At 39.2% G+C, this 17,912-nt stretch overlaps 1 protein-coding gene across 5 annotated transcripts in view; it reads left to right on the top strand.

Moving 5' to 3' along the window:
• The window catches only part of PATJ (PATJ crumbs cell polarity complex component), a 359,628-nt gene that overhangs the window by 293,550 nt on the left and 48,166 nt on the right, over positions 1-17,912 (top strand). For all 5 annotated transcript variants that reach the window (XM_041770677.1, XM_041770680.1, XM_041770678.1 and 2 more), the window contains exon 34: positions 1,783-1,916. In XM_041770677.1, coding sequence (XP_041626611.1) covers positions 1,783-1,916 — 134 coding nt within the window. The remainder of the gene's footprint in view (positions 1-1,782; positions 1,917-17,912) is intronic.

Here is a 17,912-nt window from a genome sequence, read left to right as displayed (position 1 = left end):
TTTCTTAACCTTTTGAAAATGTGAAAAATCATTCTTAGCCTGCGTGCGGACCCGTGCTTATACAGATGTTTAATGAGCTTGGTGGATCTTGGGTTGGCAACCTGTGCGTTAGCTGCAGCTGACCAGTAGGTGGGGCCCTTTATAATCAGCCCTTAGCTAGATTCTATCCCAGTGTAAGAATCAGTACTCATGATGATCAAACTTAGTTGTCAAAAAAGATTACATTCTCTGGAGGCTATTATTTCTGCAAGAATCTCTTGAAACTAACACTTTGAATATTTTGATTTTTCAATTAGTTAGGTTCAGTCATCTGGAAAATGCACATATGTAGAAGTTACGCTAGATAAAGGGGTTGTATTAAACATCTTTTCCTAGCCAGTAATTTTTTTCTCTCAGTTTATAGAGAAACCCAATCTAAAACAATGATATAAATAAATAAATAAATAAATAAATAAATAAATAAATAAATAAATAAATAAAAACAATGATTTAGGGGCACCAACCAAGCTTAGTTGGTTGAATTTCAGCTCAGGTCTTGATCTTAGGGTCATGGGTTCAAGCCCCATATTGGGCTCCACACCTAGGGTGGAACACACTTAAGAAAAAAAAATAAAGAAATGATTTTTTAAAAAAAGATTTTATTTATTTATTCATGAGAGACCCAGAGAGAGAGGCAGAGACACAGGCAGAGAGAGAAGCAGCCTCCCCACAGGGAGCCTGTTGCAGGACTTGATCCCATGACCTGAGATCATGCCCTGAGCCAAAGGCAGAGGCTCAACCACTGAGCCACCCAGGCATCCCTAAAACAATGATTCTAAAAAGTAAACCATGGGACACCTGGCTGGCTCAGTCGTACAGCATGAGATTCTTGGTCTCCAGCTCATGAGTTCCAGCCGTACATCGAAGGTAGAAATTACATTAAAAGATTTAAAAATTAAATCTTAAAAAAAATGTAAAAAGTAAGCCTTTATAAAATAGCAGTAACTCTTTTAACAAGTTTTACAGTTATGGACCTAGCAATTAGTTCTTGAATGTTGTATTAATGACACTTTTTTTTTTTTTTTACTATGTATATTTTTTGGGATCACTGTTAGGTAATTCTTATTTTCAGCCATATCATACTTCATTGATTAAATCCTTTATATATCTTAATTCATTATATGCTCTCATTGAAAGTATTTGAGCACTAATTCTTCTTAGTATCTTATAACTATAACTCAGATTCTCCTCTTATACCACTCTTCATTTCCATTATGACATATGCATATATGTACTTACTCATTTAATCATCTTACATCTTTCTGTACAAGTTTTCAGGGTATATTTTAAGATTTTAAAAAGTTCAATTGTAGTTAAAAATAGATGATTGAGTAAGGGGATAGCTATTCCCTTAATCTCAAAAGTGGGGCTCCTGAGAGGCTCAGTTGGTTAAGCATCTGCCTTTTACTCAGGTCATGATCCCAGGGTCCCAGGATTGAGCCTCTGCTCAGTGAGGAGTCTACTTCTCCCTTTCCTCTGCCCCATTCCCCTTCTTGTGCTCACTCTCTCTTTCTCTCTCTCTTAAATAAATAAATCAATTAAATATTTTTTTAAAAATCTCAAAACTGTCAGGTTTTATCTTTTCCTGAATGGGCATTAATGACTAAGCTTTTTCCTTCATGGTGCTTAGCAGGAAAAGAATGAAGTGATGAACACATGCAAACCATGCACTCCCCAGCTAATGGAGTATGCATGCTGGGCTTCTTCTACTTGCCAGTCATTCTGTGTTTAATCCTTCTCCAGGTGGTTTCCAGGCTCCTCTGTCAGTGGACCCTGCCACATGTCCCATTGTTCCTGGCCAGGAAATGATTATAGAAATATCCAAAGGACGTTCAGGTCTTGGTCTCAGCATTGTGGGAGGAAGGGACACACCTTTGGTAAGTTCCTAGAAGTGAAGTATATCCACTGTCACAGAGTTAGTTGTTGAACCTTTATCATTTTTCCGGCTTCTTCATGGCATGGAAAAAGACACAATCATAGATATGTGTGCATATTCTGGCCAGCTTTCAAGTTTTTCTCAGTGTTTAATTCTCACCAGGATTTTCTCTAAATTGAGTATTTTTTATAAATGCTTATTAGACCAACAGCATTATAGCAGCATTTAGAAATATTATTACAGAATTTAGGGGCACCCAGGTGACTCAGTCAGTTAAGCATCTGTCTCTTAATTTCACCTCAGGTCATGATCTCAGGTTCATAAGATTGAGCCCCAAGTCAGGCTCCACACTCAGCAGGGAGTCTGCTTGAGATTCTCTCTCTCCCTCTGCCCCTCCCCCCAGCTCACTTGCACATGTGCTCTCTCTTTCAAAATTTACTAAATTATAAAATAAACATTAAAAAAAAAGAAATATAACAGGTTTTAGGCCAGTGTCTGGTATATACTAATTGTAAAATAAGTATGAACTGTTATTATCATCATTATTATTTAGTAGAATGCTAGATAAAAATATACATCAGTTATTCTAGCACAATAATTTAGGTTTTGCTTGGAAATGGATCTTTGATTTTACATATATATATATATATATATATATATATATTTTTTTTTTTTTTTTTTTTTTAGAGAGAGGGGGAGGAGGGACAGAGGCAGAGAGAATCTTAAGCAGACTCCATACCCCAACAGAGCTCCATTTCACAACCCTGAGATCATGACCTTAGCTGAGGTCAAGAGTCAGATGCTTAACCAATTGAGCCACTCAGGGTCCCTATTCAGTATATTTTGATGTCACTACACAGCACCATTTTTTGGTAAAACTTTCCAGGTTTCAGTTTAAAAAGATGTGATTAATCAATGCATACATATTCGAATAGGTAATACATACACATTATACTCGTTAAATTGACGCCAAAGGATATAAAGTAGAAAGCAAATCTCCCTCCAACCCTTTCACCCTAGCCCTGCCCTCCAAACCCAACCCAGGTCTCTCCCTAGAGACAAAGCTGCTTATTAATGGATATGTTTTTACATGAATATTTTGGTATTTCTTTTACCCATTTTAGTTAGTAAAGAATGAATTATATGTGCCAGACTTACAGATAAAACAAGTATAATAGGATTAGTAAAAATCGTTTTGGTTATAATAATTCCATATTAGCACTGCTGGGAAGTGGGGAGGTCCCACTATATTTTCCAGTAGTAACTGTTAGGCCCCTGAAGCCCTGGGCAACTCAGGCACAACCCTCATCTCCCAGCCTTCTGCACGCTCCCTGTCACCACCCTGCTCCCTCCCATTGTCCCACCCGAACTAGGCAGGCAGCACCATACCCTGCTAGTGAACAACCCAAACAGGAATGTGCTTAGAGGTGGGGGTTTATTTATTAAAGGATTTTTATCTTCATCCCCCTTATTCAAGTATGGCTATAACTTTTCTCCCGAGGTAAGGATAATTTATTTCCTGAATTATTCTCCCTTGGCCTGTGCAGGAGATCCTGCTGTGTGAGGCATCTTGCATTCACGAGGACATTTTTTCATCAGCTGGGATGGGACTGGGAAGTTAACCTGGAGTTAACCAGCTCCACAGCCAGTTTTAGCTCCCACCCTTTCATGGGCTGTGATTTAAATACGATTTAAAAATAGAGCTTAGACCAAACCACTTGAAGGGAAACTTCTTCTTTTTTTTTTTTTTTTAGATTTTATGTATTTATTCATGAGAGACACAGGCAGAGGGCGGAGCAGGCTCCTCTCAGGAAGCCTGATGTGGGACTCAATCCCAGGATCCTGGGATCATGCCCTGAGCCGAAGGCAGAGGCTCAACCACTGAGCCACCCAAGCGTCCCGGAAGGGGAACTTCTAAAGAAAACTTTGCCCATTTCCTCAGTGACAAAAGCTGAATACATAGCTTTCTAAGCCATATCATGAGAAATGATAGTGATTCACTTCACTTAAGGAAATGAATATATACACATATTATATACTTTTTAAACATATTATATGTATCTGTTATACCAAGGTCTTTGGGGTAGTATGTATGCAGAAACTGTTGGTCGACCCTGAACGTTGACTGTTTCTCCCTCCTTCCAGGGCCTGTTTTCTCATTTTTCCAAAAAGATATCTCTGAATATTAAATAAACTGAATTTGTATAAATCTATACTTGAAATAAACCAGGGAAATTACATTTTAAGGAAATTCTGTAGCAAATTCTTTCATGAAGGGATAACCCTCTTATTTTTTGTAAATCTAAGTCTATACTGCTTAAAATTGGGCAGAACTAGATTCCCCCCATAGGAAATAGGGAATTTTTTTTCCAATAGGAAATCTCATAGCATGTTTTGCCTAGCCAAGTGAGTTAGCTGATTTTTTTTCCTTGTTATTAATATGATTTTGCTTTATGTGGGTGGGGTGGATAACCTGAGTAAGATGTACCTGTGTTGCTCTTCAGTCTGTACTGTTGCATATATTTGTGCTACTGGCTACCAGCTTGGGAGCTTCCACATGATGCTCCACATCACCTACAGCTTCCTAAATGTGAGGCTGTTTACTAAATACTATATTCTGCTTCTCTTGCCACCACAAGGCAGCACCACCACCCCCCCCCAAATTCTTTAACAGCATTCTGAGGTTCATAATATATAGTTCTGCCTTTTGAGACTGTAAATCCCATTGTCCTTGGAAGGATAAGTACCACTTAAAAATGAGAAATGGGACACAGCTTTTATTTCTTAACCTCAGGTACCTCATCAAAAGCTGTAAGTTAGACTCCTGAGTTATATATAGCCATGTCGTTTTTTTTGATGAAGCTGAACAGCAGGGTTGGGGGAGATGCTTTAACAAATAAAACCATTGTTTGCTACAGAGATCTTGTTTTTCCTTCCAAATTTTAACATGGCATATGCAGCCTAATTGACACTCTAGGTGACATTATCCAGTTAGGTCATGGGACGGCACCCAGCCACCAGGAAGTTAGCAAATAAAGATGAGAGTATCTGAGAGGAAATTAGGGACAGTGGTGAGCCACTGTTAAAAGTACCTTTGCACTTTGCACATTTAATTGTGTGATGCATCCTTCCTTTAGCTCTGATGTGGGGAAAGAGCACATCCTGAGTGCTGGTGACCCTTCTTATGCATCTGTGCCAACTCTCCCAATTAGGGTTTCTGGGCCCTCTTTGTTGTGTATCCAATAGATACTTTTGCCACCTTTGAAGGAATAAAACCTCTGGGACTTGGTCTTGACACCACATCATTGCTATCTGCTATAAATAATTGCTCCAGAGACAAAGCAGATGGTTTCTGAGATCAGAGAGGGAGATCTCACTTAGCATCCCAATATGTTTGCAGCCAGTCATCTAAATAAGCCTTTCAAAATAAACCAAGATAATGGTGAGGATGAGTCTCTCCGGAAGGTTTACGGGCACACCTGGACCCAATCCTCAAAGACAAACTTCTGCGTCTGTTGTTTTAATCTTATGATGTGCTCTCAGGTCTGTTTTTGGTGAATGTGGTTCATCTGTGATAGCCTGCATATGTTTGCTTCAAGACTGCCCTTTCGGGGCAGCCCGGGTGGCTCAGTGGTTTTGCACCGCCTTCCCCCCACCCCCACCCCTGTTGTGATCCCAGAGACCTGAGATGGGTCCTGTGTAGGGCTCCCTGCGTGGAGCCTGCTTCTCCCTCTGCCTCTGTCTCTGCTGCGCGCGCTCTCCTCTCTCTTCTCTCTCTCTGTCTCTCATAAATAAAAAAGACTGCCCTTTCCTTAGTGCTGAGGACATAAAGTTGAGTGAAATAACCCTCTCCTTACACATTCAGTCAAGTTTATTCTACTACCTTCAGTGTTTATGGTCTAAGATAAGGGACTGGCCAATGAAAGTTCCTATTAAGGACTATGAAAATAAGGATTTTCTCTGTTAAGTAGAAAAGTGTATAATTAGGGGTATCTGGGTGGTTTAGTCAGTTAACCGTCCAGCTCTTGATCTCAGCTCAGGTACTGATCTCAGGGTTGTGAGTTCAACATCAAGAAAGAGAGAGAGAGAAAGAAAGAAGTGGAACTACAGTGTACACACTTTCTAGATTTAATTAATATGGATAAATTTTTATATATTTCTTGTAAGCCAGTATCTTAATCTGTTCAGGCTGCTATAACAAAATACCACAGACTGGTGGCTTACAAACATTAGAAATTTATTTCTCATAGTCTGATGCCTGGATGTCCAAGATCAGGGTGCTATCATGGTCAGATGAAGGCCTTCTTCTAGGTTGTAGACTTCTCATATCCCCACATAGTAGAAGGAACCTCTGTGAGGCCTCTTTCATAAGGACACTAATTTCACTCATGAAGACTCTGCTCTCATGATCTAATCACCTCCAAAAAGTCCCACCTCCTAATACCATCCCATTGGCATTGGAGTTTCTACATATGAGTTTAGAGGGGCACACAGCAAGGAAATCCGATAAGGCATAAAATAGGTAATATATTTATTCCTATTTTTTATTTCCTTCCAACCAGCCATCCACCCATCATCTTATCTCTCCCCACCACCACCATTCTTTCTGGTCTTAGGATGCTAGTTTGCATGAAATCTGGCAACTCGGCAGACGTGGCATGTTCTGACCAATGAAAGACCAAGAACTCTTACCTCTTGTGATGTTCACCACATATTTCTGAAGCATCTCCCTGAATCCTTCAATTCCCCCTTCTCTGAAATGTTTGTTGTATCATTTATCAAAAGTCTTATGTCTATTGTCCTCAGAAGGGGTAAAACATAGTTCTCCAGTGTCATTTTGTTGTACTTATTTTGTTATCAGCCTTGGGAATTCTAGAGAAGAGAAAGAAAAATTTGAACAAATCTTTTATTTCAGAATATTGGCAGACTTGGACTGTTTTTGGTATTGAACAAGTAATGTGGAGAAAAAGCCATTCTGAACTCTGGCCATGCTGGCCTCTTTCAGTTCTTTCAAGGCATTTGCACCTGCTGTTAGATCTGTCTGAAGCACTCCCCTGATCAGTTTTAACTGTAACTAGAGTATCCTGTTTATTTCTGGGCGTGAATATGTGGTCAACAAGGATATTGTTGAAACCACATCATTGTGAGGAAGAATTGAATAGAGTTAGGAAAGAGAAGATCAGAAGGGACAATGACAACTCTCTGCAAACATATGTAAGATTATCTTTTTGTGGATGATGGATACGAACAGGTTCTTCCAAGGAGCTCAGTGAAAAACAGATTTCATATTTTCATAAGGAAGAACTTACTAAAACATCAGCTGAGCAAAGGTGGAATGAAGTATGTAGTGAGTGCCAAATCTCAAGAAATATTTTGACAAATGCAGGCAGCCACTCTTTGCAAGGATATTATTATTGAGCTTTATTTTTTAATCAGGCAGGAACATTTACATCAATAAGTCTTTTTCTCAAGGTTATGACAGTCTGAGGAAACTCATTCTCTCTCTTTGCATTCCCATCTCACAAGTTTCTCAAAGCTTCAAAGTCTTGAGTTTTTTTTAACTAGAAAATAAGGCTTAATTATTGTTTGGTTTTGTTTTATGGAAGCTAGTCATTGTTATCATTTTTAGACAGGTTAAGTTTATGAAAATAAGCCCTAGTTGTTATATTTGTATTGTTTCTCTGAGGTGGAGATAACTTGTCTCTTTGCAAGAGGAAAACAATTAGCCTAGGGCATCTATTTTGTCTTTATATTCTTGGTACCATCCCGTTGTAAATGAGGTCAGTGGATGCCCAGGACAGATTGTAAAATTTAGATACTGTTAGTATTTAAAAGGCCTGGGAATGTCAGATTTGGAATCTTATTTCTCTCCATTTTTTTTCACCACCTGATTTAGTACCAATTTAATTCAGTCTCATTAAACAGAAGTTCTATAGATAGGAGAGGTATACTAGCAAGAAGCATGGAGGTAGAAGGGCTGTCACATTTCGCTACTATGTGGTAAAGTCATCCATTTAGAAATTGAAGTGAAAAATATGTCTTTTAGCTCTAACCATGTGTTCAGGTCTGCAGTGACCTCGCTTAACTCTGATTTACCATGTTGCATGCTGTTGTTTAGCAGTTACTGCTTTTGACCATTTAAATGTAGAACTGTAGCAATTTAAACCACTAGGTATTTTTTTTTTAAGTAAGCAGAATAGAAAACTATTTTACATTTGATTAAGTGTTTTATTTTGCTGTTCCCCTTCAAATGAACTTTGCACGGTCTGTTTCATGAGGAGTGTGGTTTGCTTTGGCGTGTAATCCCCCAAAGCCAGGCTCCTTTTATCATTATTGCTTAAGTCATATATTTTTACACAAAACATCTTATTACCTTAGTTTTATTTTAAAATCAAAGCAGAGTTTGCAAAAAGTCTATGAATCACAGTGAAAGAATGTTAACGAATAGTACCTCTGAATTTCCAGATTTGGGCATTTCTGATCTTAAAGAATATGACTGTAAGCAAAAATATTATGCAAGCTGAGTAAAGTTTAGATAAATAAGGACCAGATGGAACTATAGGGACTTAGAAAATATAATGCAAATATTATCCCATTTCCTTAAAATAAATCTATTTCAGTATGAAAAATTATATTCATATTGATGAGTATCAACCTTTTGCTAAATCAGTCTTGGTGAGGGAACTCCATTTTAAGTAAATATAAAACAGTTTCTTTTCTGAGGTTGAGAAGGAAAAGCTTTTCAGAGCCTTAAAATGTGAAACTTTTTATATATTCATTGCAATTCTTATATTAGCTGTTTTATTGCTGTGATTTTCATTCCATATTTTAGTTACCTATAATATGTAAGAGTTTACAATCCCCAAGCTTGCGTTTTAGGATAGCTGATTTAGTCCATTGCTTTAAAACAAACACCCACACACACACAGATTGCTGTTACTGCTTCCTGTGTATCTGATCATTTGATCCGTACTTTTAGTCAAAAGAGCCACTAGTGTTGCTGATTTAACACTCATTTATGTTGTTTTAGTTAATTACCCAAGAATATTTCAGTATTTCAATATAGTAGGTACTGAACATTGTGATCTATTTTCTTTCTCTTGAAGGTTTGGTAGGTGTGAATCTTCATACCCTAACCAAAGCATATTAGAATAAATGAATAAATTGAAATTAGGATATAGAGACTTGCCCTTAGTTCCTTTTTCAGTGGAGTTTTATGGGGATTAATTGAAGACTGTGTTTTGAGATTCTTAGAAAAGCTATATAGTGAACCCTAATTTTTTAGCAAGAGTGTACAGTTTTCAAAAAGTATGATTCCAAATATAAGTTATTTTTGACTCTTGTTGACTTCCCTTGGATAGCTTATATGACTTCTTCAGGTTTTCTGAACAGAAACAATTATATATTCAACCTATGAAGTTGGCAAGCAGAACTATATCAGCTTGACAGATGTTGTACTTCTTCTAAAGTAATAATCTTTTATCATATCCATGGCAGGAAAGCAGTATATTGAATGTACACTTGACTCTGAGATTCATCCAAATTATAAAATTAAAATAAAATGAGAAAAATCATCTTAGAATAAATAAAATATGGTACTTATTGGCTACATTCTGCCTTAAGTCGTGCATGTTCTTATGAGATATTGAAAGTAATCTCTTTAACATGTTGCCTCTCATGAATTCGTGAGGGTATGCCAAATACCTTTTGCATCAAAGCAGGAGGTTTAAGGTGGAGCAGATTAGCATTTTTGCTTTTTACCTTTGTAATGGGTTACAAAAAATATAGATCTACGGAACACATGGAATGTAATCATAGTAATACATGTTACAGCGAAAAACATGCATTCCATCTTCATCCCTGGGTTAATCAACCTACTGCCCCACTATAGCAGGGGAAACAGAGACCTGCCTTTGTTTTTTTTTTTTTTTTTTTAATTTTTATTTATTTATTTATTTATTTATTTATGATAGTTGCACAGAGAGAGAGAGAGAGAGAAAGGCAGAAACACAGGCAGAGGGAGAAGCAGGCTCCATGCACCCGGAGCCCGACGTGGGATTCGATCCCGGATCTCCGGGATCGCGCCCTGGGCCAAAGGCAGGCGCCAAACCACTGCGCCACCCAGGGATCCCCAAGACCTGCCTTTGTTGATAGGAGTCCTGCCATCCCTATTATACGTAGCTTGTGTTTGCATTTCTGCCTTTATCACTTTCACATGAGGCTTCCCAGCTGTGTTGTAGACAATTATCACCAGGGAGAAGCAACAGTAGGAAGTATAGTCCATTCTTGTTATTCACAGTAATCGTGTTCGTGTTCTATAAAGTCATAGCAAACATAGCAAACATTTAGTGAATACTAAACCATTACTTCTGGGGTCAATGCAGAGATGGATTCCTCTAGTCACAACTTTATTTTTAAGATTTTATTTATCTATCTATCTACCTATCTATCTATCTATCCTGCTTGTGCTGCTGCGGCAGACAGAGGGAGAGGGAGAAGCAAGCTCCTGGCTGAACAGAAAGTCTGATGGGGGGCTTGATTCCAGGACCCCAGGATCATGACCTGAGCCAAAGGCAGACACTTAACAGACCTAGCCACCGAGGCACCCCACGGTCACAACATTTTTTAATAGTCATAAATACATAATCTTGTTTTATGTGTGTTACTTTTTTAAAATAGGTTATTTTAATATCTATTGTTGATTCATTAACATTAAACTCATGACAGCAACATGGTAACTCATAAATGCACAACAGTTAACTAACACATGTACTTTTTCCATATGGCACATCACAGCCTTCTCCTGCTTAGAAACATAAGACAAGCACTTCAGTCTTGTGCTTGGGGGATGTTTTAAACAGCAAAAGCATAAACAAAAAGCACAAAATATAAAACATGTGGCACTAAAAAGGCCACAAAAAAGGTGTTTGTTCACAGCATGAGAGATGAAACAGGAAGGCAAAATGGCACCCTGTTGTACTTCACCTGGGAACAAGTGAATCAGGCAACTCAAATTTTTCACCACTTTGCCCATGTCCACAAATGACTGTTAATGCCCTAGGAACCTTGATTTGGGGGGGAGTGGGTGAATTTGCAAATATGGAACCCACAAACAGTGAATACTGACTATACTTAATGAAAATAAAAAATGTCAAAATACCAGGACTTTGCAGGACTTTGCAATCTGGCTTAGATCTTGTTGGGATTCAAATGGTCCCTTGGCCTTAGCCCTGAGTGGTCCATGACTTTAGAAAGAATAACCTAGGAACACCTGGGTGGCTCAGCGGTTGAGTGCCTGCCTTTGGCCCAGGGCACAATCCCAGGGTCCTGGGATCGAGTCCTGTATCAGGCTTCCTGCAGGGAGCCTGCTTCTCTCTCTGTCTCTTGTGAATAAATAAAATCTTAAAAAAAAAAAAAAAAAAAAGAAGAAGAAGAAGAAGAAAAGAAAAGAAAGAAAAAAGAAAGAATAACCTAAAGGGGTGCCTGGGTGGCTCAGTCAGTTAAGCATCCATTTGGACTCTTGATTTTACCTCAAGTCATGATTTCAGGGTTGTGAGATCGAGCCCTACATTGGGCTCTGTGCTGGACATGGAGGCTCTTAAGATTCTCTCTCTCTCTCTCCCTCTGCCCTGCCCTTCTCTGTCTCCCTCTAAAAAAGAAAGCAAGAGAGAAAGAGAGAGAGAAAGAGAAAAGAAGAACCTGAAATATCAGGCAACCCAAGTGGCTCAGCGGTTTAGCACTGCCTTCAGCCCAGGGCCTGATCCTAGAGTCCCGGGATCAAGTCCCATGTTGGGCATGGAGCCTGCTTCTCCCTCTGCCTGTGTCTCTGCCTCTCTCCCACCTCTCTCTCTCTGTCTTTCATGAATAAGTAAATTAAATGTTTAAAAAAAAAAAAGAACCTGAAATATCCCTTAGCATAATCTTTCTTAAAAATTAGCAGTCGGGGGCGTCCTCTGGCTGGCTCAGTTGGTAGAGCATATGACTCTTGATCTCAGTAAATTCAAGTCCCACATTTGGTGTAGAGATTATTTAAAATCTAGGGACTCCTGGGTGGCTCAGTGGTTGAGCATCTGCCTTTGGCTCAGGTCGGGATCCAGGGGTCCTGGGATCGAGTCCCATGTCGGGCTCCCTGGAGGGACCCTGCTTCTCCCTCTGCCTATGTCTCTGCCTCTCTGTGTGTCTCTCATGAATAAGTAAAATAAAATCTAGGAAAGAAGGAAGGAGGAAAAAGTAAAGAAAGAAGAAAAGAAAAACAGCAATCAGTTGTATTCTTGGCTCACCATAATTATAGGAAAAATAGAAATTAAAAAATGGACCAAGACTAGTGTCATTCATCCTTAGAGACATGACTTTCAACCACTCTGACACACATTCCTTCCTTCATGCCCCATATAGACAGACCCCCTACAACCTTAGGTATGTATGAGTTGGAAGTCCTCATTAGCAATTATTCGACATCCACTTGGCCGACACCTTGCTTGACATTATATACATAATCTCACTTCATCCTCAAACCCTAAAAGGTAGGATTTATTCCATTTTACTGATATAGGAACACTGGTTCAGTGAGGTTAAATACCTAACTGTATCACACAGTTAGGATAAGTGGCAGACAGTGTATGTTCTCATTCATTTGGGGAATATGAATAATAGTGAAAGGGAATATAAAGGAAGGGAAAAGAAATGTTGGGAAATATCAGGAAGGGAGACAGAACATAAAGACTCCTAACTCGGGGAAACGAACTAGGGGTGGTGGAAGGGGAGGAGGGCGGGTGTTGGAGGGGAATGGGTGACGGGCACTGAGGTGGACACTTGACGGGATGAGCACTGGGTGTTTTTCTGTATGTTGGTAAATGAACACCAATAAAAATTAATTAAAAAAAAAAAAAAAAGGATAAGTGGCAGAGCTAATCTCTGAACACAGGTTTATGTGGCCGTATCCGGGATTCTTCCCACTGTACATTGCTGTGTTCCATTGTTTACAGCCTGGAAAATTCCTCTGGCAGACTTGATAGAGTCTGTAGGAGGCTAAAATTGATCATAAATTTTGTGCAACTCTTTCCAGTTTCCTTGAATTCGAGCTGGCCAATTGACTTACTTTGACCAATAGTAGTGAAAGTGGCAGTGAATGACTTGCAAGCCTTAGCCTCCAGGCCTTATGGCTTAGCTCTTGTCCTCCTGAAAGACTGCCACGTTGCAGACCAGCCTAGACAGGCCTCCTGGAAGATGACACACCCTTGGAAAGAAAGCACATGACGGGAGAGGGGCCCAGCTGTCCCTGCTGAGGCCCCAGCCAACCTGACTACAAACTCCTATGAGCCCAACTGATACAGCGTAGAACAGAACTGCCCCCTGAACCCAGCCCAAAGTGCCAGCTCAGGGAATCATAGACAAATGGTTTGTTTTTGTTTTGAGCCACTAAATTTCGCAACAAAAGATAACTAATCCAGAGTCTGACCCAGCCCTCCCACTCTCCCCAACCCAGTATCCTTCTGATCTCTTTCAGCCTGTGAGTTGGGATGCTTCTGCTCTGCCATTTAGAAGGAGGTCTTATTATTCCTAGGCCAAGCAAAGCAGAGAGAGCCATTGTTTTGTAGGCTATTTGCCTACAAAACAATGGCTCTCTCTGCTTTGCTCTGCACTCCATATGCCTTCAGTTTTAGAGGTGGAATGACTTTAGAAACCATGTATTTCAACTCTGTGCTTTACTGATAAGTGTCATGAACAAAGTGGTTAATGTAGAACCACTTGCAAAACTGGCCATTCAAAGCTTATGAGAAAAATTAACTCCTCTCTTTCTCAATCCTGGGTCCTTCTTCCACAACATACCCCCCCCCCACTTTTTTCCAAATCATATTCTAATTGAAATATAATAGGGAAGCTTGGTTTTTGGTTGGTCCACTTGTTTTTTCCAAAGAATTTGGCCACAAGGGGTTTGGGACAGAAAAGCATCATGTTTTAAAGACATTCATCGCTTTACTTACATAACTTTAGTCTGGAGCCTGTCAACTTTGTTCAAAGTGAGATATTCTTTCGCAGTTTTAACCCACACTTTTCTTTTTAAACTCTCTAACTGCAGTAGACATCACAAATCAGTAACTTAATACATCTACATGTGTTTTTCGGCATAGAGGGGAAGGTCGTTTTGATTTGCACAGTACCAAGCACTTTACTACCCTGCTATATTATCACCCCTCGCTGGTTTGGCCTTCCTGCTGAGAAAGTCGTCTACTGTATAGAAGACACGTCTGTATCATTTCTGAACAGCAACAGCCACAGAGGGGAACTCTATTAAAAGATGTTTAAAAGGAGCATTACTCCTCTAAGACTACAGATCTGAACCATGGTTTCTTCCAGATGGAAAACAATGCCCATTTTATACACGATCTTTTTAATCCTTCTTTGGTCCTCATGGGTCTTTCTTATTAGGAGGGATTTTTCCCATAAAGCAGGGAAATAAGACATAAAACTCTTTAGGGACCGCTGGTAATATGTTTTCCCCCTAAATGTGAAATTTAATGTGAAATTTTTCTGTAGTTAAAGTTAAATCTCTTAGGATTTTTTTTTTTTTTCAGGAGAATGGGGACGGGGGCTTTTATGAGTATGGCAAAGATTGGGTTTAATTCTAGAGTGATCCAAATTAAGTAAAGCACTGCCTACAAGCAGTAAAATTAAACTGTATATACATGGTCCTTTATAGTAATACCTAGGACATAATGCTTTATCAAAATTTGGTTCTGAAATGCTTGTTGAAACAATCCACTGGATATGTAGAAATGTAACCTATAAAATCTCATTCTGTGGAGAGAGTTCACCTAGGCAAGGGTGCTTATTGCTATTCGTCAGTCCACAGAAGACCAGTTACTTTTTCTAACACATGGCTTCTTTAAGGGTTCTGGGCCTGTGGTAACCATAATACAACTATTGCCGTTTGTTGAATGACTGGTATGTTGATGAGTTGCTTTATCTACTTGTTGGCAGCTTGAACAATAAAGAAAATGGTGGCAGATGGGCTGAAGTGTCTGATGACTTTGACCATAAGGGTCCATTACTGCGTGTTGTAAAATTCTTGACCAGCAATGCAGAGTTTAAATCCCCCTGGAGGAGTTTGTGATTTTTGTGGGGCTCAGTGATAAAGTCCCACATCCTTGACTTTTGAATTGTTCTTTGAGGGGTGCCTGGTTGGCTCAGTCAGTCAATTAAGCATCTGACTCTTGATTTCAGCTCAGGGTGTGAGATTGAGCCCCTCGTTGAGCTTGGCACTCAGCACATAATCTGCTTGAGATTCTCGCTCTCCCTCTACCCTTCTGCCTCCCTCTTCTGCCCTTCCTCCTCCTTCAAAAAATTGCTCTTTGAGCTAAAGCATCCTCTAGAAATTCACATGGATTTAATATCCATGTGTGACGGGCATTTTGATTGAATATCACTAATATTTTGCCATTAGAAGCTTGATTGGGATTTTTAAAAACAGAGAAGCTTGGTTGGATTAGGTTAAGATTATGACGTACCCTGCCAGCCTCCTCTCTCTGTGTCATTTTGATGCCTTTTTCAATCTCCAACCAATTTCTTGATAATCATTTAGCAAACATGTACTCATTGCCTACTCTGGGCTCAGCACTAGGATACAAGGAGGAATTGGAAGGTTGCACTGAGGCTAGGGTGTCATACAGGACCTCAATCCATGAAGAGGGGGAGAGAAAGAAACTTTTGTAGAAGAGGTGGCACTTGCCTGGCTCAAGTACAAGTTCATGAAACAAAAGAGGTAGCAGATGAAAGAGACCATGACTTTCAAGACTTTGGTGCCTTTGTACTTTCCAAATATAGATATATAGACCACCTCCATAAAAATACACAAGAAGCTTAATATTTTTCATTTCTAATTAGGGCTATATGGTGACTTAAGGACAGTGTTACAGAGAATCTTTTCAGTGTATGCTATTTTGAGTCTAGTACCCTCTATGTATATTATTTCTATTAAAAAATACTCTTTTAAGAATGGAGACATTAAGACAGTGGTGCCTTAAATAATATGTTAAATTTACTAGCCAGCTACTTCTTCCTGTGTGTCTGGTTAAACCTGTTTCAGACAGAAACTGATGAGAGAGAAGTTTTTAAGCAGAAGACTTTTCCTACATATCTGAAATCCCACCTGACCCCCTCTGCTTAGGAAAAACCTAGTATTTGAGAGATTCTCACTGATAAAATTCTTCCCTGGCATCAGAGTTAGCCAGTCACAAATGAGTCATTTAAAGTCATTTAGAGTAGTCATTTAGAGTAATAGTCATTTAGAGAAAAATTGTTGGTCTTGTCTCAGGGAGTAAATAAACAGATCATCTTACTTAAATTTCTCTTGTCCCAGTGAAAATCACAACTACCAAGAGGAGGGACGCCTGAATGGCTCAGCGGTTGAGCATCTGCCTTCAGCTCAGGGCATGATCCCGGGGTCTGGGATTGAGTCCTGCATCGGGCTCCCTGCATGGAGCCTTCTTCTCCCTCTGCCTGTGTCTCTGCTACTCTCTGTGTCTCTCATGAATAAATAAATTAAATATTTAAAAAAAAAAAACAACTACCAAGAGGAAATTAGTTTCTGATTGTATGTCAGTCTTGGTCATCTATAAATGATTCCTACGTCTGCCATTAATTAGGAGGAATTAATATGTTTTTGGACTGAACAACTTTTTATTTTAAACTCAATGCATCCCTTGTATACAATTTTCTTTTATAGCTGTTTCTGTAGGGAAAAAAAATCATTCAGTGAATAATATGGATATGCAGAAAGAGGATGGAAAAAAATGAAAGGAAGGAAGGAAAGAGAAAAGAATAACAAACAGAATTAAGAGAGAGACTCTGTGTTGGACTGGGGAGACTCTCTGTAGCACAAACCCCGAACCAGGTACCAGCACTAGCAAGTGAGGTCCATAGATCATCACCGCACCTCATTAAGCCAAAGGCTTCAATTTTCACTTCCACAGTTGTCTTTTTGTTCACTCTCTATAAAATGATCAGCTCATGCCCTTAAGGTTTTTGCTGTGGAGTTGAGGAGACAATAATTCAACAGAATTGATGCCATATGGAAAATCCCAAGTTAGCTTTTATACAAGTGCAAAATAAAATATTCAAAACAGATGAGATGCTTGCAGTAGTGGTAGGAACACAGGCTTTGGTGTTAAACAGTCCCAAGTTGGAATTTGATCTTTCCTACTTAGAAGCTGCAAAGATCTGGTCAAGGCTGAATGCTTCTGAGCCTCCATATCCCCAACTGTAAAGGAGACTAATAATACTGCACTTGCTTCCTTGTTATGAGGATTGAATGGCATGGATGGGAAGCGTGCAGCAGCTTTGGCACAGAGGTATTAAATAAATGAGATGTTCTCACTTCCTTACTATGTGCTGGCATTGTACATAAAGCTTTATGTGTAGATAATATTGTTAAAACCATATAAACATGAGGAAGCTAAGGTCTGGGGAGTCTTCCCAAGGCCCATGGCCAGAAGTAGCAGGGCCAGGATTTGGACTAAGAAATCTGACTCCAGAGACTTAGCTCATAATCATTTGTCTCCACAGCCTCTCTTCAGTGTAAGCCAGCAACCCACCCACAGGGAAGTGATTAATACACTGCTTCTGGAATAGATGCGTTTTAGAAGAAGTCATTGGTACTGTTAGACAGAGTCACTGAGGTATTCTAGGGTGAAGGAATGTTATTTAAATATGCAGAGATAGGAGTGGGAGAGAAGGCACTCAGAACTGTGCCAACAAGCAGTTTTGCTGGAATAGCTCAAAATCATTAACATTTAAGAGGATATACAATGAAGAGATAAGAATATATGTATAATCAACTCCAAATTTTTTATTTAAAACTATAAAGGGCAGTCTTTCATTAAGGACCCATTATTTCATCTAATCACAATTGTTTCAAAGCAGAAAGAAATAAAATTTTAATATTGCCCTATCAAATAGATGCCTAAAATATCTCAATGCAGTATCTTTTTTTTATTAT

The sequence above is a fragment of the Vulpes lagopus genome, chromosome 10, assembly GCF_018345385.1.
Source record: "Vulpes lagopus strain Blue_001 chromosome 10, ASM1834538v1, whole genome shotgun sequence".
Taxonomy (NCBI): Eukaryota; Metazoa; Chordata; class Mammalia; order Carnivora; family Canidae; genus Vulpes; species Vulpes lagopus.
Note: the sequence above shows the minus strand (reverse complement) of the source record. Positions and strands in the feature narration are given on the sequence as shown.